Genomic DNA, 25,782 nt, shown 5'->3' with positions numbered 1-25,782 from the left:
TGCCTTGACGCCTCACCTGTGGCTTCTTTGGGGCTACAACAGCAAAAATGAGTAGACGCCAACAGAGGCGTTATAGTGCATAAAGCCTAAAATATTTACTTTCTGGCCTTCAGCAGAAAAAGTTTACCAACTCTTTTCTCGGACGGCCCCAATTTCAAATGTTCTGCAATGCCGCTCCCACAGATCATCAAAAGATTTCCGGAACTTCAATAAGATTTCAGCCTCATTTGTTCAAAGATTGATGAAACACCAGCTGGGCCGAGGTCAGCACCAGGCACCAGGGGTACGAAGACAGGCCGGGCAGACACCACCCCTGCCCTCACGGAGCTTCCAATTTGAGGACCAAGATGGCCAGTAATCAGGCGGTCACAACACAGCCCGTGACCTTGGCCTCTACTACGCTGGACATTGTGGGCAGCACGTAGTAGGGGCACCTTAACCAGGTGGAAGGCAAGTGTCCAAGGGGGCTTCCAAACCTGGAAGGAGATCAGAGAGAAGCAAGGCAAAGGGGAGAGGGGAGAGGGCAGGAGGAGTAGGAGGGCAGGGCAAGGAACATGCACTCAGGTAAGAGAAAAGACATCTTCACGGACCAATAGCCGTAAGGACATGGCTCGGCCTGGCTGTCCCTCGAGAGCAGTGGTGAGATGAGCTGGGGCAGCAGCAGAGGCCAGGCCAGGCCCGGACGAGCCCTGCTGGCCCGTTAAAGAACCGGCCTCCAGTCCGCATGTCCTGGGCAGAGCCTCTCATCTGCGAGGCAGCCAGGATCCCTCTGGGGGCCACCAGTCAAGTTTGTGGTAGAGCCCTAACAAGCCCACCACATACGAGGATTTTCTAGATAAAAACCACAGGCTCGGGCTTCCCTGGTGGCGCAGTGGTTGAGAATCTGCCTGCCAATGCAGGGGACACAGGTTCGAGCCCTGGTCTGGGAAGATCCCACATGCCGCGGAGCAACTCGGCCCGTGAGCCACAATTACTGAGCCTGCGCGTCTGGAGCCTGTGCTCCGCAACAGGAGAGGCCGCAATAGTGAGAGGCCCGCGCACCGCGATGAAGAGTGGCCCCCGCTTGCCACAGCTAGAGAAAGCCCTCGCACAGAAACGAAGACCCAACACAGCCATACATACATACATACATACATAAATAAAAAGAATGTAAGCAGACAAGAATAGCATTAAAAAAATTAAAAAAAAACCCACAGGCTCAGGACTTCCCTGGTGGTCCAGTGGTTAAGACTTCCCACTTCCACTGCAGGTGGCACGGGTTCAATCCCTGGTTGGGGAACTAAGATCCCGCACGCCACAAGGTGCAGCCAAAAAAAAAGGCACACACTCAATCATCAGAAACCAATGAAATGTGTTAATATCACGACTACTCTTCAAACATCATGACGTTCTCAATAGAAAATTCTAGATGAAAATCGGTAACGTCCCAATGAAGGGTTTTCACATAACCACGACGTAAGAGTCCACATTTCAAAAGAAAAGTTCCATACCTTTCCTGATCCGTATCGTCATCCCATGCCTGTGAGGGCTCCACCAAGTAGACAGGACAAAAATAAAAACTAAGACCCCATAAATTCCAAATAGGCTCTGGCTAGCCATGACACTGAGCCACATCCAAAGTCAACTCATAGCAGGTGGGAAAACAGATAAAGTCGACACCCATCTGTTAAGCAGGAATAAAACCCTAAAGAGCTTCGATGTGGATTTAAAGCACCTGCCCAGTCTTGCTACGATGTATTGCTCCACGTTAGGTAACTGTGATTTTTTTCAGATAAAGTTAAAACTCATCTTCCGGTATCTGCAGATTTTACCAGGCTTGGATCCTAAACACCAAGTGCTATGATTAGGAAAAACCAAATCAGTGACGCACAGCATCTCACAGAAGGTGGGGGGTCTGCCACAGAGCCACCGTAACAGTGTGCCTGTCACACTCAAGGTCACGACTAAGCTCTGCATTGTCACACAAAGGCATCCCTCTGACTTCCAACTTGGATGATGGAAGGGCAAACGGTAAGGCAAGTACCACACTGTTTGGTTTTGAGTTTGGGGGCAATGAAAAACTAAATTTTAGGAGTTCCCTGGTGGCCAAGTGGTTAGGATTCCGGACTTTCACTACTATGGCCCAGGTTCAATCCCTGGTCAGAGAACTGAGATTCCACACAAGCCATGCGATGTGGCCAATAAAAAAACACTAAATTTTATTTAGACTAAGAGATCATGGATCATGCTGTATATAAAATCTGGGCTTACATCTATTAATGCCACAGTGTTAAGAGCAAATAAAATGACTTCAGATTCACGCATCTGAAGACTGCCGGAGAACCCACATCCTGGGTGGGAGTTCAAGTTGCTTCACAGAAAACGTCTGCCCCCTTTGACAGAATACTGAAGGCCTCCAAGGGAAACACGATGATAAGCACGTCATCATTTATAGCTGGATGAAAATCACCACATTTCCCTGCACGCCTGTCCTGCTCTCCCAGGATGCAAAGCATCCCAGGAGCGAGGGCTGCCTCTTCCATCCCTTTGATCCCCAGCCCTAGGCCAGCGCCAGGATGTGGAGCCCTCAGCTAATGCCATGTGCAATCCCAGAACTTCAAAGATCTTCACGGAATCATCACATATCCTTCAATCACTGAAATATTTAACTTAAAAGAGGCAGGAAGTGACACTGCTACACAGGGCCCCGAGATCCCAGGCGGGTGGTGGCCTGGGCCCCCCCTCTTCCTTGCCCGTCCGACAAGGCGAAAGATAAATGTTTAAAGGAGGACACCATCGCCCCTGAGGCTTGGCGCTCCTTACGGGAACGGCTTCACCCAGCATCATCACATCAGCCATGAGATGCTGCAGGTGCCGGCGTCTATCACATCACAGCACCAGCATGGACCACTTTTATCACCTACATATCTTTCCCTCCAAATAAAGTCACATTTCCATCTCAACATGCCTGCAAGAGCCACAGACCTCAACACCTCCCTCCTCCCCACACCGCAGAATCTGTCCCAACTGTGGGAAGTGGACACCAGCAGACCAGCGCCTCGCACACGGGTAGCCCCGTGGAGGTTGGCCCATCCATCGGTGCCCCTGGCACCTGGGCAGTTCACTCCTCCAGCTGTCCAAAGCCAATGTCCTCAGTGTCTTCCATCAGCCACCCAATGCCTGCAGGCTCCCTCGATACCTACCCAAGTCAACCCATGGGAAATGGTCTGAAGGACAGATGTTAGATACACCAGGGGAGAAAGGGGGCGCCCTCCATGAACCAGCGATGACACTGTGAGTCGACCTCTGTGTGACCTCCCTCTGGGTCACCTGCTGTTAAAAACGCTCCCCCAGGACCAGCAGTAACTGAACTGAATCTCAGAAGGAAGGGACTCAGAGCTCTTCTAGTTCAATCCCACTGGGCCTTCCTGAGTCACCAAGGTGTGCACACTGCCATGGGTGGTTCGTGGTCCTCCAGGGGACATTCTGCCCCTTATCCCCGCTCTGGACCCTTCAACCTGCATCGCCGGGCCTTGCATTTCCCTGGTGACACCAGACCAGGTCCCATCCACTGCTCCAGGACGGGCTTCCATCACCACACACCCCACATCTTCCCTCCTCCAAACCTCCAGCTGTGCTTGTCCAGGACAGCCTGCAACGCTGTGAATTGTGCTTTTCTAGCAAGCCTGACACGCTGCTGGTTGAGATGCTTGAACAATAATCTCTAGGTCGCCACAGGAGGCCAGTTTTGAAGGCCTCACTCTGCTATCTTGCAGCTTGTCCGCTAATTTGTGTCCCTGACCATAAGACTCCACAGTTAGTCTGGCAGAGGTCCACTTCATGTCCTTAGGCCTGTGATCCGAAACAATCAAGACCTCTCTGAATATGGATTCTGTCGTTCAGCTCTGACTACGTGCACCCTTCTAGAATCCAACGGGCAGGAGCTCCAGAGGATTTACCTTCTACCCATCACTACTCTAAAATGATCATTCCAGCCCTAAGAATATGCCCACACTTCCACTCCATCCTGTTAACAAAAGATTTAATGCTGAGACTTCTCTGGTGGCGCAGTGGTTAAGAATCCGCCTGCCAATGCAGGGGACACGGGTTCCAGCCCTGGTCCGGGAAGATCCCACATGCCGCGGAGCAACTAAGCCCATGCGCCACAACCACTGAGCCTGCGCTCTAGAGCCCGTGAGCCACAACTACTGAGCCCATGTGCCACAACTACTGAAGCCCGTGCACCTAGAGCCCGTGCTCCACAACAAGAGAAGCCACCACAATGAGAAGCCCACGCACCGCAACAAAGAGTATCCCCCCGCTCGCCGCAACTAGAGAAAGCCTGCGCACAGCAACGAAGACCCAACACAGCCAAAAATAAATAAAATAAATAAATTACTTTAAAAAATAAATACCGTTTTAAAAAAAGAAAAGAAAAGACTTAATGCCTGTTTAACATCTGACTATATCTTGTTGCCTTTCTAATACCTTTCCAGAAAGGGGCCCGGAGTCCATACCAGGCACCACTTAAAGCGCTTTCCATCCTTCTTTCCCTGAATCCCACACCAGGAAAAAGGCAGGGTCCAGGTGCACCAACTGTTCATAGATGAAAACACTGCAGCTCCTGCAGATACGAGCTGTGTCCTATGCCAGCCTGGATGCAGGCGCTCTGCGCTGTAGCCCCGCCCCCTCCAGGCTGGCTTCCATAAAGAACCAGAGAAAACTCGGAAAGCTGACCGCCCCATCCAACACACGAGGTCCTCCAGAGATGGAAGACCCCCTCACCCCCAGGTCAGGGGCTTGTCCTTCCAGCTCCATCCATGTCTCCCCAAGTCGGAGCCCACGAGAGGCTTCCCGTGAAAAAACACTGCTGTCCTTCCCGTCCAGGGTCATCTGGGAATAGACTGTCCAGACCGTATTCCTGAGGAGCTCCAATCCTCAGAAGGGGACTGGACATTTCAGAGACTTTATCAGTTCATGCCTGTCTCCCCCTGGAAGCTGAAGAACTCCCTTTCCTAGAAGCCCTGGCTGGCTTTTCGAGGGGGTCTGATCTCTGAGACAGAGGGCGATGATCTGCCCACCTCCCCAGGATGTTTGAAGCTTCCCAGTCTCACCTAAGTGAGATCCAAACAGTGTTCCCCTCCACGCGTTCCCCGAACTTCTAGGAGCTGTAACTGTCAGCCCAGCAAGTCACGAGTTAGAGAAGCTCAGCTTTAGCAGATGGAAGCTTCCAGCAGGTATCCAGATAGAGGAACTCTGTCCACGCTCTGTCGCCCAGGCCTGTCCCGAGACAGCATTAAGAGAACGCGACATGGGCGTGTCCTCCCAGGGCGTCAGCACTCACCCAGGTTTGTGGTCTTCTGTATATTACACCTCCCTAATAACCTTCTGGAAATGGGGTTTCTACTAACCTGGAAATAGATCTAATCAAGGTTAGTAGATCTGTTTGATCGGTTTATTTTGAAACATTCATAATTAGTAGCTGTGGTAGGTTAAATTTTGTCCCCCCCAAAAGTTATATTCAAATATCTAATCTCCAGTCCCTGGGAAAATGACCTTCTTTGGAAATAGGATCTTTGCAGATGTAATTAAATTGAGATGAGGTCATACCGAATTAGGGTTTTCTACTGTTCTTACAAGAAAAGGGAATTTTGGACACAGAGACTCAGAGAAACACAGACAGAGCACCGTGTGAAGACAGGCAGAGACTGGAGTGATTCTGCCACAAGCCAAGGACACCAAGGACTGCCCGAAGCTGGCAGAGGAGCAAAAAGCAGATTCTCCCTCTGAACCTCCAGAAGGAACCCATCCTGCCAACACCTTGATTTGAGACTTCTGGTCTCCAGAACTGTGAGAAAATACATTTAGTTATTTTAAGCTACCCAGCTTGTTACAGCACCTTATGATGGCAGCCCTAGGGAACCAATACGATAGCTGTCATCCATCCATCATGCTCACTGCTTGGCAGGCACTGTCCGTATACTTCACACCCGTTAGCTCACAACATCCCCACCATGGCCCTAGGAGGTAGCTTCCTAACCACACCGTGTGGAGAGATGAAGAAACTGAGGCATGTAACTCACCCATGGTTACTCAGCTGGAACGCGGTAAAGATGGGCGAGGACCCAGGTCCAACTTCCCTGCACGGGCACTATCCCCTGTCCCTCTTCCAGTGCTACTCCTAACACCCAGCCCTGCTGTACCTGAGAGACACCTGCTTCTTATCAGAAGTGCACACACGTCAGTGACACACCCATCCAGTCTAAGCGTGGGTCTGCAGGCTGAGATCCCGTACTGCCCTCGCCCTTCTTCCAAGTAATTTTCCCCCATGAAATGTTGGGAGCCACCTCCAACCCCACCTTGCCCTGGATGTCAGAGCTGCTGCCTCCTAAAGTACCAGACAGAGCAGGGGCTCCCGGACGACCCTACACATTAGGGCTCCAGCAAAACACAGGGACCTCGCTCAGCGGGGTGTGTTAACAAGCCCAAGAGAACCCCTCACTCCAAAGCTGACCCCTGACCCTGTCCAGGACTCTGTGCTGCTGGCATCTTTACTGCTCAGCCAGCGTTTGCCGTTATGTCCAAGAATCTTGCAACTAATTTAAACACAGAATTACCACATGGTCCAGCAATTCCACTCCTAGGTCGGTACCGAAAAGAACTGAAAACAGGCGTTCCAACAAATACTCATCCCTGAGTGTTTATGGCATCATTATTCACAATACCCAAAAGGTGGAAATGACCCAGATGTCCCTCAACAGATGAGTGGAGAAACAAAGCATGGTATAGAGACGTATAATGAGATACTCTTCAGCCACAGAACGCAATGAAGCATTGACACACATTACAATGTGGGTGAACCTCGAAAGCATTATGTCAAGCCAAAAAAGCCAGACAAACGAGGTCACATATTGCATGATCCGGAATAGGTAAATCCATGGAGACAGAACACAGATTTAGTGGCTGCCAGGGCCTCAGAGGAGGAGGGAAGGGGGAGAAACAGCTTAATGGGTGAGGGCTTTTACTCTGGAATGATGTAAATGTTTTGAAATTAGATGCAGGATGTTGCACAAGGCTGTCCGTGTAGTAATGCCACTGAACTGTTCACCATATCATGCCTAATGGTACATTATGTGGATCTCACCCTAATACATCACTTTTCTTGTAAATCCTGCCACTGATTCATAAACTGACAGCTGTGCCACACGTGCTGCCCTGCCTGCCTCCCCCCTCAGCCCGCCCCCGCGGCTTTCAGGACCAAGTTCCCACCCCCTAACCCGGCTTGCAAGCCCTTGGCCCGGCCCCTGTCCTCTCTCCCCCGCACCCCATGCTGCAGCCCAGGCAGAACCTCCCACGGGCTCCCCGCCATCGGGTGCTCCCTCTCTGCTTCCCTTCCCAACCTCAGCATCCTCGAGGCCCGCCAGGAGTCCTCGGTGAAGCTCCGCAGACAGCCTACCACCCACAACCAAGCACCAGACCCCTTCAAGGCCAAGGGCGAACACTTGGCATCCCCATTGCTGTAACTGTCACCCGAGACTCTTGAGAGCAACTCCAACAGATAACAGCATGACCTGGGTGTCGACTTCTAATCCATGCCAATACTGGGGTAGCAACCGCTATTACCCCCAGTCTACAGGGGAGCAAATTCAACATCCATGGCACGGAAGGTAAAGTAAATTCTAAAAATTACCCAATCAGCAAGGCGGATAGCCAGAATTCACCCCCAGCTCAGTCCAACTGCAAACGGTCCCCTACCCCTCTGGGATTCAGCCCAACAACCATCCAGCCCATCAGAGGACCTGACAACGAGCTGCAGAATCAATTCTGACGCAAATAAACTTGCATGGATTTTCATCTGTGCCTGACAGACCTATACATGGCTGCAAACCCTGGTTCCTTCCGCCTTCCCCAGACGACGTCGGCTTTCATGTTTAGCACATTTTCTTCCCTGCAGTCCTTCCGGACAGAGACGCCACCCTCAAACAAGACATATGAAAATGCTTCCAGAGATTAAATGCTTACAGCCAAGCTTCTGAAGGTGACCTGATTAAATACTCAACCATAATACCAGTCTAGACTCAATAGATCAAACCCTTCTGGCTCAGGGCAATCGTGGCTCTGCGGCAACTGCAAAATAATGCTTATAAATGGAAGAAAGGAAGCCCGTTTCTCCTGAGTTTCTAGTAAATTGGGGGTTGGAGACTTAATAATGCCAGACAAATTTACAAGTCAGGCAGCAGGTTCTGCGGAGGCCCCTGGAGGCAGAGCCCGGCCATCCGCCCAGGACACAGCTCTGGCAATGAATCACGGCTGAAAGCCAGGGAAAGGGGTCCAATGCTCCCCCTCCCTTCCTAGGCTCCTTCCTTCCACCTGGGGCTCGGAGACCATCACTTCGCTCTGTTTTATATTCTGAATCCAGGGAATGTCCTCACTCTGTTCATGTTTTATTCTTTCAGCCTCTCCAACAAGCCACTCATCCCAACTCCAAACCTCGGACACGTAGTTCCCTCTGCTGAGACCACGTCCATGTGTCCCGTCTCTTCCCCTGGGTACCTGCTGGAGGCCCCGGGTCTCTGTAAATGATACTTGCTCCTGCCGGCGTTCCCAGGCTGTCCGGCCCCTGGGTAGGGGTCCCCCACCTGCGCGGTAGGCACCCTCCCCCTTAGAGAACGCTCACTCCCAGCATCATAGCACCCGGTCCCAAGTCCGCCTTTCCCACTAGACGGTGGGCAACCCGAGGGCACACACTACGCTTGCCTTGTACTTCAATGAGTCTCCAGCACCTAGAAGGGTGTCTGTCATGGAAGCTCTGACTCAACGTCTACTTACAATGATGAAGCAATGAACGAAGGAACTCAGGTGGTCTCTCTGGCGGGAAAGAAAGAGATCACCTCTCAGATGCCAACAAAAGAGCCAGCTGCAAACCAGAAGAATCTTCCATGCACATTTCAGTGCCTTCACCCTTGGGAGGGATGGCAGTTTATTAAGCATTTTCTATTCGCCTCAAGTTCTGGCCAAGAAACTCCACGTCACATCCAAAGTGAAAGAAAAAAGCAAATCAAAGAGAGAGAGCGGGCTTCCCTGGTGGCGCAGTGGTTAAGAATCCGCCTGCCAATGCAGGGGACACGAGTTCGAGCCCTGGTCCGGGAAGATCCCACATGCCACAGAGCAGCTAAGCCCACGCGCCACAACTACTGAGCCTGCGCTCTAGAGCCCGCAAGCCACAACTACTGAAGCCCGCATGCCACAACTACTGAAGCCCGTGAGACTAGAGCCCGTGCTCCGCAACAAGAGAAGCCACCGCAATGAGAAGCCCGCGCGCCACAATGAAGAGTAGCCCCCACTCGCCACAACTAGAGAAAGCCCGTGCGCAGCAACGAAGACCCAATGCAGCCAAAAATAAATAAATAAAATAAATAAATAAACTGAAAAAAAGAAAGGGAGAGCAAAAACCTACAAACAGTATCACACATTTGCACATTAGTCACCACCTTAGTCTCCAGACAATCTTCTAAAAAGATGATGCAGAATATACCGGGACACAAGGTCTCTGACCATCAGCTTCCTCACTGAATGGCGACCAGAAACTCCTTTTCACCTGTTTCTCAAATGCATCTCTGCCCTAATCCCCTGTATTAGGGCCACCATAACAAGGTACTGCAAACCTGGTGGCTTATGACAATAGAAATTTATTCTTTCACTGTTTTGGAGTGCAAGAGTCCAAAATCAAGGAATGGGGAGGGCCGTGCTCCCCTCCAAAGCCTTGATGGGGGGAGTGCTCCCTTGCAGCCTCCAGCTCCTGGTAGCCCCAGGTGTTCTGTGGTGTCCCTCGGCTACTGGAGGCTTAACTCCAATTTCTGCCTCTGTCCTCACGTGGTCTCTCCCGGGTCTCCCTCTTCTTATAAGGACCGGTCATCTTGAATAAAAGGCCAACTCTAATCGAGGATGACCTCATCTTACCTAATAAGATAATTGTATCTCCAATGACCCTATTTCCAAATAAGATCACGGTCTGAGGCAATAGGGGTGGGGGGGGACACAATTTAACCCACAACATCCTCCATCTTCCATCCTAGAATGTGGATTAAACGATCCAGGCACGATATTGCAAGCACCAGGAACTGTGTTTTCCTCAAGTTAATATGTAAATATATGCAAATACTTTTGTGAAAATGTTGTTTTTCAAAGTTTAATTATTTTTCTTTTGTCTACTTTTCCTGGATATCTAAATTCAGACTGAAGCTTGCAAGTAGTTTAGAACCGAGAACAAACATCAAGTAATTTACATGGAAATCCGATGCCTCTACTTAATAGCTCTGTAATCTTTAATCTTTTATTTCCTTTTTTTTTTTTTTAAACAGAAGAATAAAGTACACTAAACAGAGGTGGCTTTGTCACCAGGGGTCCATTTTCAGGCTTATGTGGTGCTGAGGATGGTGTTCCCAAGTACTAAGTGATTAGCGGGTGCTAAGCATTTGACACTTAGCCTGTCACTCCTCTCCACAATCATCGGAAGTGGGTACTATTATTATCCCCACTTTACAGATGCGCAAACTGAGGCTCAGAGAGGTTAAGTAACCAGCCCAAACTCAAACAGGAATCCGGGGGTCTGAATACATGCCAAGTGCCTCCCCCATGGGCTTGACTTAGGGATTTCGGGGATGGAAGAATCTCATTGTTACCTAGTTCAACCGCCCAGCCTCCACACCAGGCACACCCCACATCACATCCCTGCCGAGAGAGAGCCCCTCTGGGAGGTTTTCCATTTTCCTAGTCCTGCCTGGTAGGATTCTAACAGCTACAGGCACACGGCCTCCCTGACGGCTCCCCCAGAGGGTGCCCAGCCTGGTCAGACACACGGCAGTCACATCAGCACTGGCCAGGCCCCCAATCCTCGGCAGGCCTTCACTCTCCCAGGGCTGCCACTGGTCACCGATGACTTTTTAACCTTTGACTTAAAATTGCCACAGAGGTGGAGGGGTGCAGGAGGGGGACTGGAGGAAGGCGGTCAAAAGGTACAGACTTCCAGCTATAAGATAAATAAGTACCAGGGATGGAATGTACAACGTGATGAATATAATTAGCACTGTTGTATGTTATACATGAAAGTGGCTGAGAGTAAATCCTACGAGTTCTCATCACCAGGAAATTTTTTTTTTCTCTTTTCTTTAATGTTGTATCTATATGACATGTCGGGTGTTCACTAAACTTATTGTGACAATCATTTCATGATGTCTGTAAGTCAGATCATTATGCTGTACACCTGAAACTTATACAGCTCTGCATGTCAGCTATATCTTAATAAAGCCTGAAAAATAAATAAATGGATAGATTGATTAATTAAATAATGAATTAAACTGCCACAGTATTTGATTCCAGTCACGGAGCTCCCCTCTGATGTCATGGGGCAGCTCCTCTGATAAGGCCGGTACTCCAGAGCAAGGTCAGCCGTCCCCTCCCGGCCCCTGAGGCTCTCCGCGACTTCTGTGACAAAGACGGCGCTCGTTTCACTCACCAAAAGTGGCAGTTTAAGAAAATCTCATTCCATTGTTAAGAGTCATCTGTACTAAGGGGTAGTGGGGGGGGCAGGGGATAAATTAGGAGTTTGGAATTAACAGGTACACGATACTACATATAAAATAAACGATAAGGACCTACTGTACAGCACAGGGAACTATACTCAATATCTTGTAATAACCTATAATAGAAAAGAATCTGAAATCTTTTATATATTTTTTTTTTCTAAGGATCAATTTTATTTATTTATTTATTTTTCATTGCCTTGGGTCTTCATTGCTGCACATGGGCTTTCTCTAGTTGCAGCAAGCGGGGGCTACTCTTCATTGCGGTGCACGGGCTTCCCACTGTGGTGGCTTCTCTTGTTGCGGAGCACGGACTCTAAGCGCACAGGCTCAGTAGTTGTGACTCGCAGGCTCTAGACCGCAGGCTCAGTAGTTGTGGCGCATGGGCTTAGCTGCTCCGCGGCATGTGGGATCTTCCTGGACCAGGGCTCGAACCCCTGTCCCCTGCATTGGCAGGAGGATTCTCAACCACTGCACCACCAGGGGAGTCCCATATATATTCTATATATATATTTACATATATTATATATATATATATATAAAAACTTTATATATTTTATATATATAAACTAAATCACTGTGCTGTACATCTGAAACTAACACAACATTGTAAATCAACTATACTTCAATTTTAAAAAAAGTCATCTCTACTTGAACTTTTGGGTATTCCCTCCACTTGTCATCTCAGAAACGGAAGAAATTGGAAGCATCCCTGCTCTAGAAGGGTCCCATGAAAGGTTTTCTAATAACATCACTTCGTTTGGTCTCACCTGCCCTTCGAGGTTTTCGGTTGTCCATCTGGGTGCAGCTATGGCACATATACTCTGCCACGTGTATATGTTTAGAAATGTACCCATGAATCCCCTGAGTGGTAAGAAAAGGTAACAAGAAGAGTAAAGTGGAGAAGCTGGACCAGGTAATGCCAGGATTTCAGCCAGCTGTGTGTGTCTGTGTGTGTGTGTGTGTGTGTGTGTGTATGTCTGTGTGTGTGCGTGTGCGTGTGCGTGTGTGTGTGTGTGTGTGTGTGTAATTAAAAGTATTTTAGAGCATAAGCAGAGGGCAAATAGGCCCACTGCCCAGCAAGGTGGGCTGTATGAAACAAGAAGTGTTCATAAAAAAAATGAAAACAAGATTCAACACCACCATTCCATTTCTTCCAGCTGTGGTGCAATGCCAGCCACGAGATGAATCATTATTAAGTCAGTGATAAAGGCGGGAAGCCCGATGAAAATTTTATAAGCTGGTCCAAAACTTGTTGTAGGCTGACACATTTAGAGCACGTCTGCAAAGCACGACTTACATTATTAGCAGGTAAGCGGCAGGCTTTGTTAGGTGAATAAAATATCGACTTCAAAAATGGAAGTAACTACTGCTATACTATTTATGCCATGATTATTAAAACTTTGTCCTTAAGAAACACTTTTATCCACTACTTCATTCCCAGGCACTTAGATTCTTCACTCTGAAGGCTCATTCCACGTTAATCCCACCTTTAAGTGCCTGCCTGTAAATCACAGCAGTCGAAGAGGGAAATTGAGCAAATGCTTTCGAGTCCTTGACCACACGTGGTCCCCACTGGTAACTACTGGTCAGGTGAAAACTGTAAAATGGAGGTTTTATTTTCTGTTCAAGTGGAGGCAACACACAGTTGAAGAGGCAGGAACCCTACAGAACTGGATTTCTGTTACATCACTGGTTTTAACCTTTCCCTCAAGGTTCCCTGCCCCTCCCCCACTCCCAGCACTTCCGAGGACTCCTGTGTTCATTAAAGCTCTAAGGGGGCCTGCCAGAGAGGGTCCCAGCCCAGCTCTACCCTCACAGCCCTGGTCCCTCAATTAGAAAACCAAGACAATGTTGCCCTTTTTGGCTTTAAGAGTCTAGCAATTACTATATATAACATAGATAATCAGGACTTCCCTGGCGGTCCGGTGGTTAAGACTCCACGCTCCCACGGCAGGGGGCGCAGGTTCGATCCCAGGTTGGGGAACTAAGATCCGGCATGCCGAGCAGGGCGGCCAAAATAAATTAATAAATGAATTAATTAATTAAATAAAAATAAAATAGAGAACCAACAAGGACCTCCTGCATGGCACAGGGAACTATACTCAATATTTTGTAATAACCTAGATACACACACTCACAGCTTTCAAATTAGCTCCTGATACTTTGCCGAGCTGAACTCTCACTGTCCCTTCACCTTCACTCAACTAGATGTGCCAGGGACCACACAGCTGCAGGGAACAGAGGAAGGAACACAACTCAGCCCTTGTCCCCACGGGCCCTCTGTCCAGCAGGGGACATGAATGAGGAGTCCACCAACGGCGCCCACAGACAGAAGCATGTTATGAAACTGCAGAGAGCAGCCTGGAGAAGGGCCGCTCGTGCAGCCCGGGAGAATCAAGGAAGATTGACCAGTTGACTTCCTGCACTGTTGGTGGGAATGTAAATGGAAAAGAGTATGGCGATTCCTCAAAAAACTGAAAATAGAGTTGCCATATGATCCAGCAATCCCACTTCTGGGCATGTATCCGAAGAAAATTCTAATTCAAAAAGATACATGCACCCCAATGTTCATAGCAGCACGATTTACAATAGCCAAGATATGGAAGCAACCTAAATGTCCACTGACAGATGAATGAATAAAGAAGATGTGGTCTATATATACGATGGAGTGCTACTCAGCCATAAAAAGGAATGAAATAGTGCCATTTGCAGCAACACGGATGGACCTAGAGATTATCATATTAAGGGAAGTAAGTCAGATAGATAAAGACAATATCATATGATATCACTTATATGTGGAATCCAAAATATGACGCAAATGAACTTATTGACAAAACAGAAACAGACTCACAGGCATAGAGAACAGGCTTGTGGCTGCCAAGGGGGAGGGGAGGTGGGGTAGGGATGGCGTGGGAGTTTGGGGTTAGCAGATGCAAACTATCATATATAGAATGGATAAACAACAAGGTCCTACTGTATAGCACAGGGAACTATATTCAGTATCCTGTGATAAACCATAATGGAAAAGACTATGGAAAAGAATGTATATATGTATAACTGAATCACTTTGATGTAAAGCAGAAATTAACACAACACTGTAAATCAACTACACTTTGGGACTTGCCTGGCGGTCCACTGCAGGGGGCACGGGTTCGATCCCTGGTCAGGGAACTAAAATCCCACATGCCTCGTGGTGTGGCCAAACCAAAACAAAACAAAACAACTACACTTCAATAAAATTAAAAAAAAAAAAAAAAGAAAGAAAGGTTTACAAGTTGAGCTGAGCCTGGAAAAGCTTGACAGATGGAAGATAAACAAAGGACGTTTCCAGGCAGCCAGAAGAGCATATACAAAGGCACTGTGGCACTACCAGAACACACAGGGTAGAATGTGCCAGAACTTGAGTATGGAAATACCACCAGACATCAATGAGGTCAGCCAAACAAAGCTCTCTTCCCTGCTATACGTGGGAGTCCCCAGTACGGCTTCCCGTCCCCATCTCTCCCTCCCCCTGGCCTCTCCAGGCTGATCCTCAAAGCAATAACCCTCAAGAACAATCTGAAGAAACTTGGCAGCCTGGTCACAGCGCCTGGGGGACCAAAACGCATTCTTGCCTTTGAAAAATGGGCAGTAGAACACACATGATGTTAGAACGACTTGAAAATTAATCTTGTGAAGTTAATAGAAGCACAGCAATTTGGAAGAAAAATAATCACATTTCCCTCCTTCTAAATCATTATTTGCCCCTGGTAAAGCCAATTATGTTCAAGAAAATAAGTTATTATTTTGGGGGGAAAAATGGAGTCTTGATAAGTGCCTTTATTCCAGCAAATAAAACTCCAAGAGCGAATGCCTGACCTCCTGTATTTATGAAGGTCTGTGGGCAGCCTGAATGATATTTCTTAGACAGAATGTTGGGGATGGACCATAATTCCCCTGGTAATCTGTGCATTCTTCCCAGGACCTGACCTCAAAACTGCTGTTTGTCTCTCGGAAAGAAGAAACACAGCTGTCTCCTGATCATCCTTAGACAGCACTGGTGCCCGGCTAACCCCCTCCCCCAATTCCCTTAGGCTTCCTCCTCCTCGCCCTCTCGCCCGAAGCACACCCTTCGGGAAACAAGTCCTGCAGGTTTCTAACTTTTCCTCCCAAATATGCGGCAAAGACTTTGCTTCTAACAACACGGCCACAATACTACAGTAAACAACTCCAGAGCGCTGACTAGGAGTTGGGGGTGACTCCCAGCACTTTATTGACACCAGTGGGAGCCATCTGGCCCCCAGGGGGACAGATGGCAATGTCTGGACCTATTTTGGGTTGTCACCACTGAAGGGAGGGGATTGCTAGTGGGATCTAGTGGATAGAGGTCAGAGATGCTGGTAAGTACCCCGCAATACACAGGACTGCCCCCCACGACCAAAATACATCCAACCCAGAATGCCACGAGTACCCAGGTCGAGAAAACCTGCTTTACATGAATTCGCCCATTTAACCCTTGAGCAACTCTGTGAGGCAGAAACTACTGTCATCCATGGTCGACAAGTGAGTAAACGGGGGCAGACGGGCTTCGGAGCCCCAGGGGCATCCCGACCCAGCACTACGGTCCTAAACTGGGCAGCCTCCACTCAAAGTACCTTCTTTGCAGGGATGTCACTGAATATTGGAGGGACAAGGCACTGAGCCTTAGACAGGTTCCCTCCCCCATATTCAGGCCAGCTGCTCCGGACCCCTTGCTGGGCACCACTGCTCTATCAGCCAAATCTGTACGGGACTCTGGCTGATGAAATTAAGAAGGGAAACCAGAGTGCTGTGAGCTCTGGGGGAGGCTGGCCTCTGGTCTCCTCAATCCTGACTCCCTGACCCCAGGGCCCGCTTGCCCCCTCCCCATGCTCTCTCCACCACTCCCCTCCCTTGTCCCTCAAGACTCCCAGGCCCTGGGGACTGAGGACCATTCTCCCTGGGGCCTCAGCCCTCACACACCCCTGTCCCGCAGCCCGAGGTTGGGAACACAGGGGACAGTCAATTCCGGAAGGGCTCAGCAGGCCGGCAACGCCGGGAGGGGGGAATGGGCCGAATCTGGCACAGACCCTATCGAGCTGAGGCAGGAAATTGCAGACCATGACCTGGGACCAGCCAGGCAGCCGGTGGGACGGGAGTGCAGCAGGAAAGGAGGCCAAGAAGGCCGGGAAGGCCGGGAAGGGCGTTTTAAAGGATGCCCTTTCCAAGCAGGCGGCAACCACCACGGTCTCAGGAGTCTAATCAGAGACCTCGAGAGCTGGGACGGAGGACACACTCTCAGAAGACAAACGGAACGTGTTAGTTTAGGCATGAAAAAGGAATCAAACAGATCCACATGCCTGCAAACCCCAAAGTTCCAAACGCCGCAGAGTTTTGAGTAATTCACTTAATGGCAAAAATCCAGCGAAAATGAGACATGGGGTGTTCTAGGAACAAAGCTGTCAAGTAAACAGGAAAGGGGGGGGCGGGGGAGGGAGGAAGGAAGGAGGGAAGGAAGGAAGGGGTTGTTTGAAGGCACCATTTTCTTCTATGGCTAATTCCCTGTGGTTGAGGACCACTGCGCTCATCCCTGAAGCTGGGACACACTTACTCCATCACTGCATCACTCCTCCTCTCTACCTACACGCGGGTTCACGTGCCCAGGTGAGCAGCTCATTCAGAATGCTCATCTGCCCACGATGCTAGCCCATCACCAGACAACTTGTCTGTAACAAATAAAACAAAAATTAGCAAACTTTAGGAAAAGGAAAGCTCACGAGGCCACACTGCTCTTTTCCAATTAAAAGTAATGAAAACCATCACCAGAAATTGCGGATTTTCTCTATAGTAAGTTAACACCCACACAGTAAGCGAATCCGAGCGGTACTTTTTCTTGCTGCAAGCTCTCCCGCACACGTGATCTCTATAGTTCCTCCCGGGCAGCTGGGAGGTGAGCACAGGCTCTGGGATGCTCCCAGGGTCCCGTGCAGGGCCTGAGGTTGGGGAGGGCAATAAGGTGGCATAAGTGTTGCACCCAGGCCTGGATTCCAGGCATTCTGACTCCTGGTCCAGTGCTCTTTAAAATCCCACACCATCAAGTCCCCTCACATCACTTTCAGTTACTGCACTTCTGACTGATTTACCCTTACAGCCTTTTTCGGTGCCTGCTTGGTCATAAAGACAAGTGCGATTTCAGAAAATGAAGGTTCATTCATTGCAGCACTATTCACAATAGCCAAGACATGGTAGCAACCTAAAGGTCCATCGACAGATGAATGGATAAAGAAAAGGTGGTACATATATACAATGGAATACTACTCAGCCATAAAAAAGAATGAAATAATGCCATTTGCAGCCACATGGATGAACCTAGAGATGATCATACTAAGTGAAATAAGTCAGACAGAGAAAGACAAATATCATGTTATCACTTATATATGGAATCTAAAAAATGATACAAATGGGCTTCCCTGGTGGTGCAGTGGTTGAGAATCTGCCTGCCAATGCAGGGGACACAGGTTCGAGCCCTGGTCTGGGAAGATCCCACATGCCGCGGAGCGACTAAGCCCGTGAGCCACAATTACTGAGCCTGCGCGTCTGGAGCCTGCGCGTCTGGAGCCTGTGCTCCGCAACAAGAGAGGCCGCGATAGTGAGAGGCCCGCGCACCACGATGAAGAGTGGCCCCCACTTGCCGCAACTAGAGAAAGCCCTCGCACAGAAACGAAGACCCAACACAGCCAAAAATAAATTAATTAATTAATTAATTTTTTTAAAAAAATGATACAAATGAACTTATTTACAAAACAGAAACAGACTCACAGACACATAAAACAAACTTATGGTTGCCAAAGGGGAAAAGGGGGCAGGGGGCGGATAAACTAGGAGTTTGGGATTAGCAGATACAAACTATTATATATATAGCAGATAAACAGCAAGTACCTACTGTATAGCACAGGGAACTATATTCAACATCTTGTAATAAACTATAATGGAAAAGAATCTGAAAAAGAATATATCTATATTTCTGTCGATATATTATATATATATATATTAACTGAATCACTTTGCTGTACACCTGAAACTAACACAACATTATAAATCAACTGTACTTCAATTATAAAAAAAAGAAAGAAAATGAAGACTCCATTCTAACAAAGAAACAAAGGCTAACACTTAGAAGCAGACACAGTTCTCACTAGCAGGCTTTAGTAACCATCTTCTGAGGCCGAAAGAATTCAACAAACCCAGGAATGGGGTCTGGGGTGCTGCATACGTTTTAGGGTGGTGAGAATAGGAACTGCCGACAAATATGAAGATGACCAATTTAGAGAGCTTTCCTTATGCTCATGGGTCCACTCCCCCGACCCCAGCAGCCGTCCGGATTAAGTACACAGCAAAGAACATCCTGAAGTCTATAGGACATAAGTAGTGGAATATACTTCAAAGAAAAAGGCGGCATCTGTCCCCATTCACATCTCTTCACATCTTTGTAGGGGTCTGGACATCTGTTCCGCCAAAGGATTCTCAGGAACTAAAAGGTATGAGATCTTACAACCCACCCCCCTGCTCAATGCCCATGTTGCTAACCGGTCCATCACACCTCTTGCTGATCAATGGAAAACATACGGAGGAGATCCACATCGACCTCCTCCTGCAGGGCACACAGCAGGACTACGTTTCTGAGTCCCATGCGCTGGCCAGGGATGGAGCTCTAAGCAAAAGAATGTGGGCAGAAGGATGGCACCACCTCCAGCCCTGGCAGGGAAGAAAATCTCCTGTGAACTATCCCTCATCTCTTTCTTTCCCCACCCCCAAATAAAAGGCAAGGAGCCCAAGATCCTGGCAGAGGGCAGAGCCACAGGATAGAAGACGCCCTGGTCCCTGAATGACCCGATGGAACAGAGCCCCCCCGTGCCCGCTCCCCACCACCCACGTGGACTGTGCCCTGAAGGAAAAACGAACCGTTCACTGTATGAAGCCAGCGACATGGTGGGGCTGTTTGTTTACACAGCTAGGCAACCCTAATTCAGAACGGAAATCACAATAGTTACATTTATACCTAAAAGTATACCTAGCGTATCCATGTAAGTTAAACAAAATCAGCAAGACGGCATATAAATTGTGTATCACACTCTTGAGGAAAAGCAGCAGCGACCGTAAACAGCAAAGAGGCCAGGGTACAGACTGAATAAAGTTTTTGATGAGGGCTTCCCTGGTGGTGCAGTGGTTGGGAGTTCGCCTGCCAATGCAGGGGACAAGAGCAAATGTCGGCGAGGATGCGGAAAAACTGGATCTCACACACACACACACACACACACACACACACAGCTGGTGGGAACATAAAATGGCACAGCCGCTCGGGAAAAGTTTAGTAGTTTCTTAAAAAGCCAAACTACCTTTCCATTCAACAACTGCATTCCTAGGCATTTATCCCAGAAGATGAAGACTTCCATTCACACAAAAACCTGTGCGTGAATGTTCACAGCAGCTTTACTGGTAACAGCCAAAACCCAGACATCCTTCAAACCATGGATACACACAGCAACCTGATGACTCTCGGGAGAATTATGCTGAGGGAGAAAAGGCAATCCAAAAAGGTTACATACTGCAAGATCCCATTCATGTAACGTTCTTGAAATTACAAAATCACAGAAATGGAGAACAGATTAATGGTTGCCAGGGATTATACTGAAGGGCAAAGGGCAGTGGGTTTGGCAACAAAAGGACAGGAGGGGTCCTCCAGATGATGGAAATGCTCTGTATCTTCTTCAATGTCAATATCCGGGTTCTGCTATCGTGTTGCAGTTTTGCAAGATATAACCTTGGGGAAAAATTGTAGTGGGTACACAGGATCTCTCTGTACTATTTCTTACAACTGTTGGGTCTGTAATTATCTGAAAATCCAAAGTTAATGAAGAAAAAAAGGGAGAGGAGGGAGGGAAGGAAGGAAAGAAGAAGGGGGGAAAAGGAAGAAGGAGGGGAGAAGGAGAAAAAGAGAGGAGAGACAGAGACAGAGAGATGGCAGGTGCCCTTGGGCACTGTGGCTTCTCAGCTGTACCCAGCACAGGACTCAAAACTGCCTGTTTCTTTCTCCGTGTTTGCACTACCTGCATCCTCAGAGGTCACAAGAGAACAAGAGAAAGAACTATTCACACACGCTAAGACAATCCTGATAAGACGTCTGATATTCTGGGCCAACACTGGCACTACAATAAATTTAAAATTTTTATAGTGTTTCCAAAGTAAAATCAGGTTTGTAGAAATATAATATGCCTTAATTTCATTTTTCTGCAACTCCAGTGAATAAAAATGTCTGCATTTCTATTTACTTACAATCAAATCTAATTTTTCTTCCCCCAAAGTAGCAGCTTGCTTGCTACTCTTAAGCAACAAAAGGGAACTCTCTGCAACTCTCACACTGCCAAATTTACTGGGATACTACACTATTCCTAGCAATTATCATCGCGCAGGGCTAATCTGAATACACACGTCACAATCCCTAACACCAAGCAAAATGTCACATCCCCCTAATATGGGGGCAAAACACACCATTAAGACATCAAGTTTGGAAGAAAAGCATTCCTCCAGCCACCTTGACTGTCAAATCCAAACAGGAAATCACTTGTCACTACATTTCTAAACTGCGCTTTATTAAATAAAAAATTACTAAAAGCACCGTTCCATGGCGTACCTGGCTTATCACAAACGCTGATCTCAGGGCTTTGTGCTCTGAGGACATTATCTCAGTGAATCCCCACCGGTCTTCGCAGTAGGCAGGCTTGGGTCCTCTTTCCAGATGAGGAAACTGAGGCTAAGAAAGCAGGAATAATTTGCTCAAGGGCCACATAACAACTAAGAGCCAGGCGTTAAAGATGTGTCGGTGCCAGTGCCCACATCCCCACATCCCGTTTGAGGTTTGCCTGGAGTGGAGAGTGAAGGGCACGCTGAGGTCACTGGTGTTCGTTCAATCTGCCTCTAGCAAAGCTAAAGGCTGGAAAGAGAACCTTAGTCTCGCCCAGGCTGCCCTCCACACCACCTCCATTCCTGTTCTATTGCTGCCATAACAAATCACCACACCCTCGGCAGTGGAAAACCACCTACATTCATTATCTCACTGTGCTCCAGGTCAGACACCCAGCGGCTCTGGGTCTCAAAGTCAAGCTGTTGGCCGGCTGGGCTCCACGGGAGGCTCTAGGATGAACGTTTCCAGGCTTATTCAGGGGTGCTGGCAGAATCCAGCTGTAACTGCAGGACTGAGGTCCCCATTTCCCTGCTGGCTGTCAGCTGGGGCCAACCTCAGCTCCCTGAGGCCTCTGCCCGGTAGCAAGTGGACCTCGACATCTCCGGGCCAGCATCCGGGCATGGAACCCTCCCAGGCTCGGAATCGCTCTGACTCCACTTCTGCCGAATCTCTCTTGTGTGAGCAGACAGAGAAAGTTCTCTGCTTTGGGGGCCCACGTGGGTAACCCAGGACCATCTCCGCACCTCAGGGTTCACAGCCGTAATCTCATCTACCAAGTCCCTTTTGCCGTGTCACACACCACATTCACGCGTCCTGGACACTTGGGGGGCCGTTATTCTGCCTTCTATGTCGTCACTGAGATGTGAGCATGCCAGCCTCAGGTGTGACGGCTGCATCTTTTCCACCTCATCTGAAGAACAGGATCCATATGAACACAATTTTACTGGTGTTGGGACGTTATGACTCTGCCTAGTTGGGGGGATGATGGAAAAGTTCATCTGGTCCAACCCCTCAGTGTGACAGCTAGGTCAAAGTTCATGTCCGTGTTAATAAGCCAGGTCAGTAAACACTGACCCACCAAACTCAAGCCCAAGGGCAGAAATTAACAGGCTGGTCAATTTCACAGGTGACCCCCCCCCCCACTACCATGAATGGGGGGGGGAGGGGGGGAACCAGCGTTTCCTGCCTTTGCTGAGCAAGCAACAGATCAGCTGTTTACTCCTTTCCTGATTCCACAAAGTAAATAAATAACTGAAGTGTCTCATTTACAAACAATGCTTCTAACAGATTCTAAGTACTTGCAAACAATGAGCTGCGATTCATGTTTCCAAATGAGATGGAGTTTTACCATTTTCTCTCCCCTCGTGATTCATTCACGGGCCAAGCCACTGGCCGGGTGGAAGCCTGGCCGCCCACAGACCCACCAGGGCCCATCTAGGGAAACACAGTCCCGTTGTAAGGCTTCCCCCAAAAAATGTAAAGGGGATCTCCAGTAATTTCCCCTTAGGCAGAAAGAGGAATTAAACTCGTGGAAGTGAATCCCTACATCCAACACTTACATCTTCCTAGCCAGCCCACTCCCTGAGAACCAGCGGAATCCTCCCCAGGCAAACTCCCAGACAAGAGGGCAGCCTGACTCAAGCGTCCTCGGCTTCCCCCTGCCCCAAATCGGGAACTCTAGGAGCTCTAGGCCTGCGTGCCCTCCCTGACAGGGGGTCCAGTTATTTACAGTTCCTCCTGCTGCTGAAAGAGTTGTGCCGTCTCGTCCTCTCCACCTGGTGAAACTAGGCAAGACAGCCCCCTCCCATCTCCCCTGCCTGACAGCCACTCACATCCATCCCAGAACTGGCTCCAAAACCTCCAGGATACCCTTCTTCTCTCGAAACTTTTCAACTTGGAGTTTTCTTAAAACCAAAGTATTAGCCAAAGGTGTGATGTTCGAAGGCACTGCCGTGAGTGCTAGCAAAGCTTCTGGAAGGCATGTGACTTACCGTGGGAAGGACACAACCACGTTCGTGCCCACAGCTGCCTCCCCAGTGGGGAGACCCTGCTTGTGGGTCTCTACTTGTGAATGTTCCCTTTGGTCATGAGACACAGGTCACTCCACAGGTATGGACACCTCCAGGGTTCTCACTGACACCATCCAGGTCACCCTGGGAGCCAAGGGTATCAAGATGACCTTAAAGAGAGGTCTCTCGCCCATCTCCTGGTGAGCACAGTGGGGTGACCATGAACTCTAGAGCCACCACCAGGGTTCAGTTTCAGGATGGAGCACTTACTAGTGGCGTTAATCTGCCCTTTGCCTCTGAGAAGTGGGAGGGACAGTAGTCCCCTGAGAGGGCAAGTCCTGAGCAGGGGGCTCTGCTGCCCTCTGCCTGCCCCCTGCCTGCCCCCCGCCTCTCCCCAGGGCTCCAGCTCCTCTTCCGTCTCTAAGCACTGCGTTCCCTGAGGGTCTGCCCTCAGCCCTCGCCTCACACACACCATCCCAGCAGGCTCACTGCAGCCCAGACCCCCCAATGCCGCCCCACACCCGAAGCTGACCCAGCAGGAATCTCCACACCCAAACCTCCCTCATCCAATGTGGATTGATGAGGACCTTTCTATCGGGGCTGAAACCACCTGAACGGGCACAAGATGCTGCACTCGGAAGCCCAGCTCTGCTGCTGACCTTTGTAGATGTGCCGGAGCCTGAGGCCTCATCTCTAACACAGGGCTGGGAAGGGAATTCAGCCACAGCGGTCCTGAAGCAGCACCACCTGTGCAACAAGCCCCTGCGGGCCCAGAGGGGACCTAGAACCGTCCCGATGTCTAGGCCAGCTCCACTCTACGTCCCTGGCATCTAGCAGAAGCATCACAGAAAGAAAAGAGAGAGCCCTGGGGACTAGAATCACTCAGGCTTCCCAAAAGTGGGAGGGCTGAACCACACCAGCAGTGGGAGTGGGCTACTCCCCGCAAAGGCTCAGAGTCGGGAGGGCGGGGCAGGCCGCAGGATCTGGAACCCCAGGAGGGCACCACCTGGCTTCGGAGGGGAGGCCAAGGTTACAAAAGGCCTTCCAAGTCAGGCAGAGTGCAGCCTGGCTGAAGAGGTGGTCAAGGACCCCTCTGGATCGTGGAGCAGGAGGAAAGAGAGACTGAAGCCAACTGGGAAGCCGTGGGGATGAGGAGACCAGCCGCGGGCCCAGACAGAAGCGTCCGGTGGGCAAGTTAAGAGAAGGCAAGAACCCACAGGCCTCCGCAGGCCAGGCTACCAATCCCCTCCAGGAGGTCGGCAGAGCGCACGGGGCCTGGGGGGGGCTGGTTGTTTAGCCATTAAGGAAAGCCTCCGACTCTGGAATGTGTACTTGGTCCGAAATGTAAACTTGCAACGGACTCTCCCTACTCCCCTCAGGAAGCGACAAAGAGCAGCGGAGCCAAAACAGGTCCCCGCCCTTCCCAAGCCGCTCTCCGGCCCCGGGGACCCCGGAGCGCTCGGCCGCTGGTCCCCGAGGGTCCCGCGCCGTCCAGGGCAGGACCACCGAGCGGCAGGCGGCGCGATCGGCCCGCCCCGGTCGCACACGCCACCTCCCACCGGGGGAGAGCACAGTCGCTGCAACTTGAAACTGTCCACCCGGAGCCGCAGACACTGAGCACAACTTCATCCGAAAAGCAAAAAGGCGCGGCCGAACAATGCCCCCGGGGCCTCCCGGCCCGGCCCGGCCCAGCTGGGGTCGAGGCGTCGGGGGCAGCCCCGGAGGCTGGAAGGCTCCGCCGCCGGGGTGCCCGCCCGAGAGCTGGATGTCGGAGGGGACACCCTCGGGAAGTGACACAAGCCTCCCCCCACCCCCGCGTGTCCCCGGCCCGGCTCGCGCGGGCTCCGGAGCGGGCGCGGGGACAGCGTGCGCCCGGGGTCCGAGTGGGCAGTGGCCGCCGACGGACCCTCGGGCGGGCAGGGCGGGGACGCGGGTTCCCGGCCTCCGCGGCCCCTCCGCGTCCCGCCCGCGCCGCCCGGGCCGCCGGCAACAGGCTCCCGGGCGCCCCCGCCCTGCCCCGCCGGCCCGGAGCGCGGCGCGCGGGAGGTGCTCACCCACGCCGTATTTCTCCTCCCGCTTGGTGGGCACCCAGCGCGTCATGCCGCCGCCCGCGTCCCGGCGCCCAGGCCGCCGCCGCCGCTCCGCCAGGAAACTCCGCGCCTAGGCCGCCATTTTCCATTCCTTTCGAGCCGCGACAGGATGGGGTGGAAAAAGTTTGCGGCGGAGGCGGTGTCATGTGGGACGGGGCGGGCGGAGCGTCGCGGGCCGGATGGGAAAGGCCGGGAGCGCCGGCGGGAGGCGGGACGGCGGTGGGCGGGGGGCCATGGCCCACGCCCCCACCCCCCGAGGAGCAGCCCCGCAGGGGCGTCGTCTCCCCCTTATCCACGGAGCCCTCCCGGGGGCTGGATCTCATGCACTGAGAGGGGTGCGCCCTGGCCGGCAGGTGGGCGGGGGGATCCTTGGCAATTTG

At 50.5% G+C, this 25,782-nt stretch overlaps 1 protein-coding gene across 2 annotated transcripts in view; it reads right to left on the bottom strand.

Annotated features, from left to right (window-relative positions):
* DOCK1 (dedicator of cytokinesis 1) overlaps nucleotides 1–25,543 on the bottom strand; it is a 525,198-nt gene extending 499,655 nt beyond the window's left edge. For both annotated transcript variants that reach the window (XM_068548757.1, XM_068548758.1), the window contains exon 1: nucleotides 25,367–25,543. In XM_068548757.1, coding sequence (XP_068404858.1) covers nucleotides 25,367–25,412 — 46 coding nt within the window. In that variant the 5' untranslated portion in view covers nucleotides 25,413–25,543. The remainder of the gene's footprint in view (nucleotides 1–25,366) is intronic.
* Between the last annotated feature and the right edge of the window lie 239 nt (nucleotides 25,544–25,782).

Source organism: Eschrichtius robustus, chromosome 7, assembly GCF_028021215.1.
Source record: "Eschrichtius robustus isolate mEscRob2 chromosome 7, mEscRob2.pri, whole genome shotgun sequence".
Lineage (NCBI taxonomy): Eukaryota > Metazoa > Chordata > Mammalia > Artiodactyla > Eschrichtiidae > Eschrichtius > Eschrichtius robustus.
Note: the sequence above shows the minus strand (reverse complement) of the source record. Positions and strands in the feature narration are given on the sequence as shown.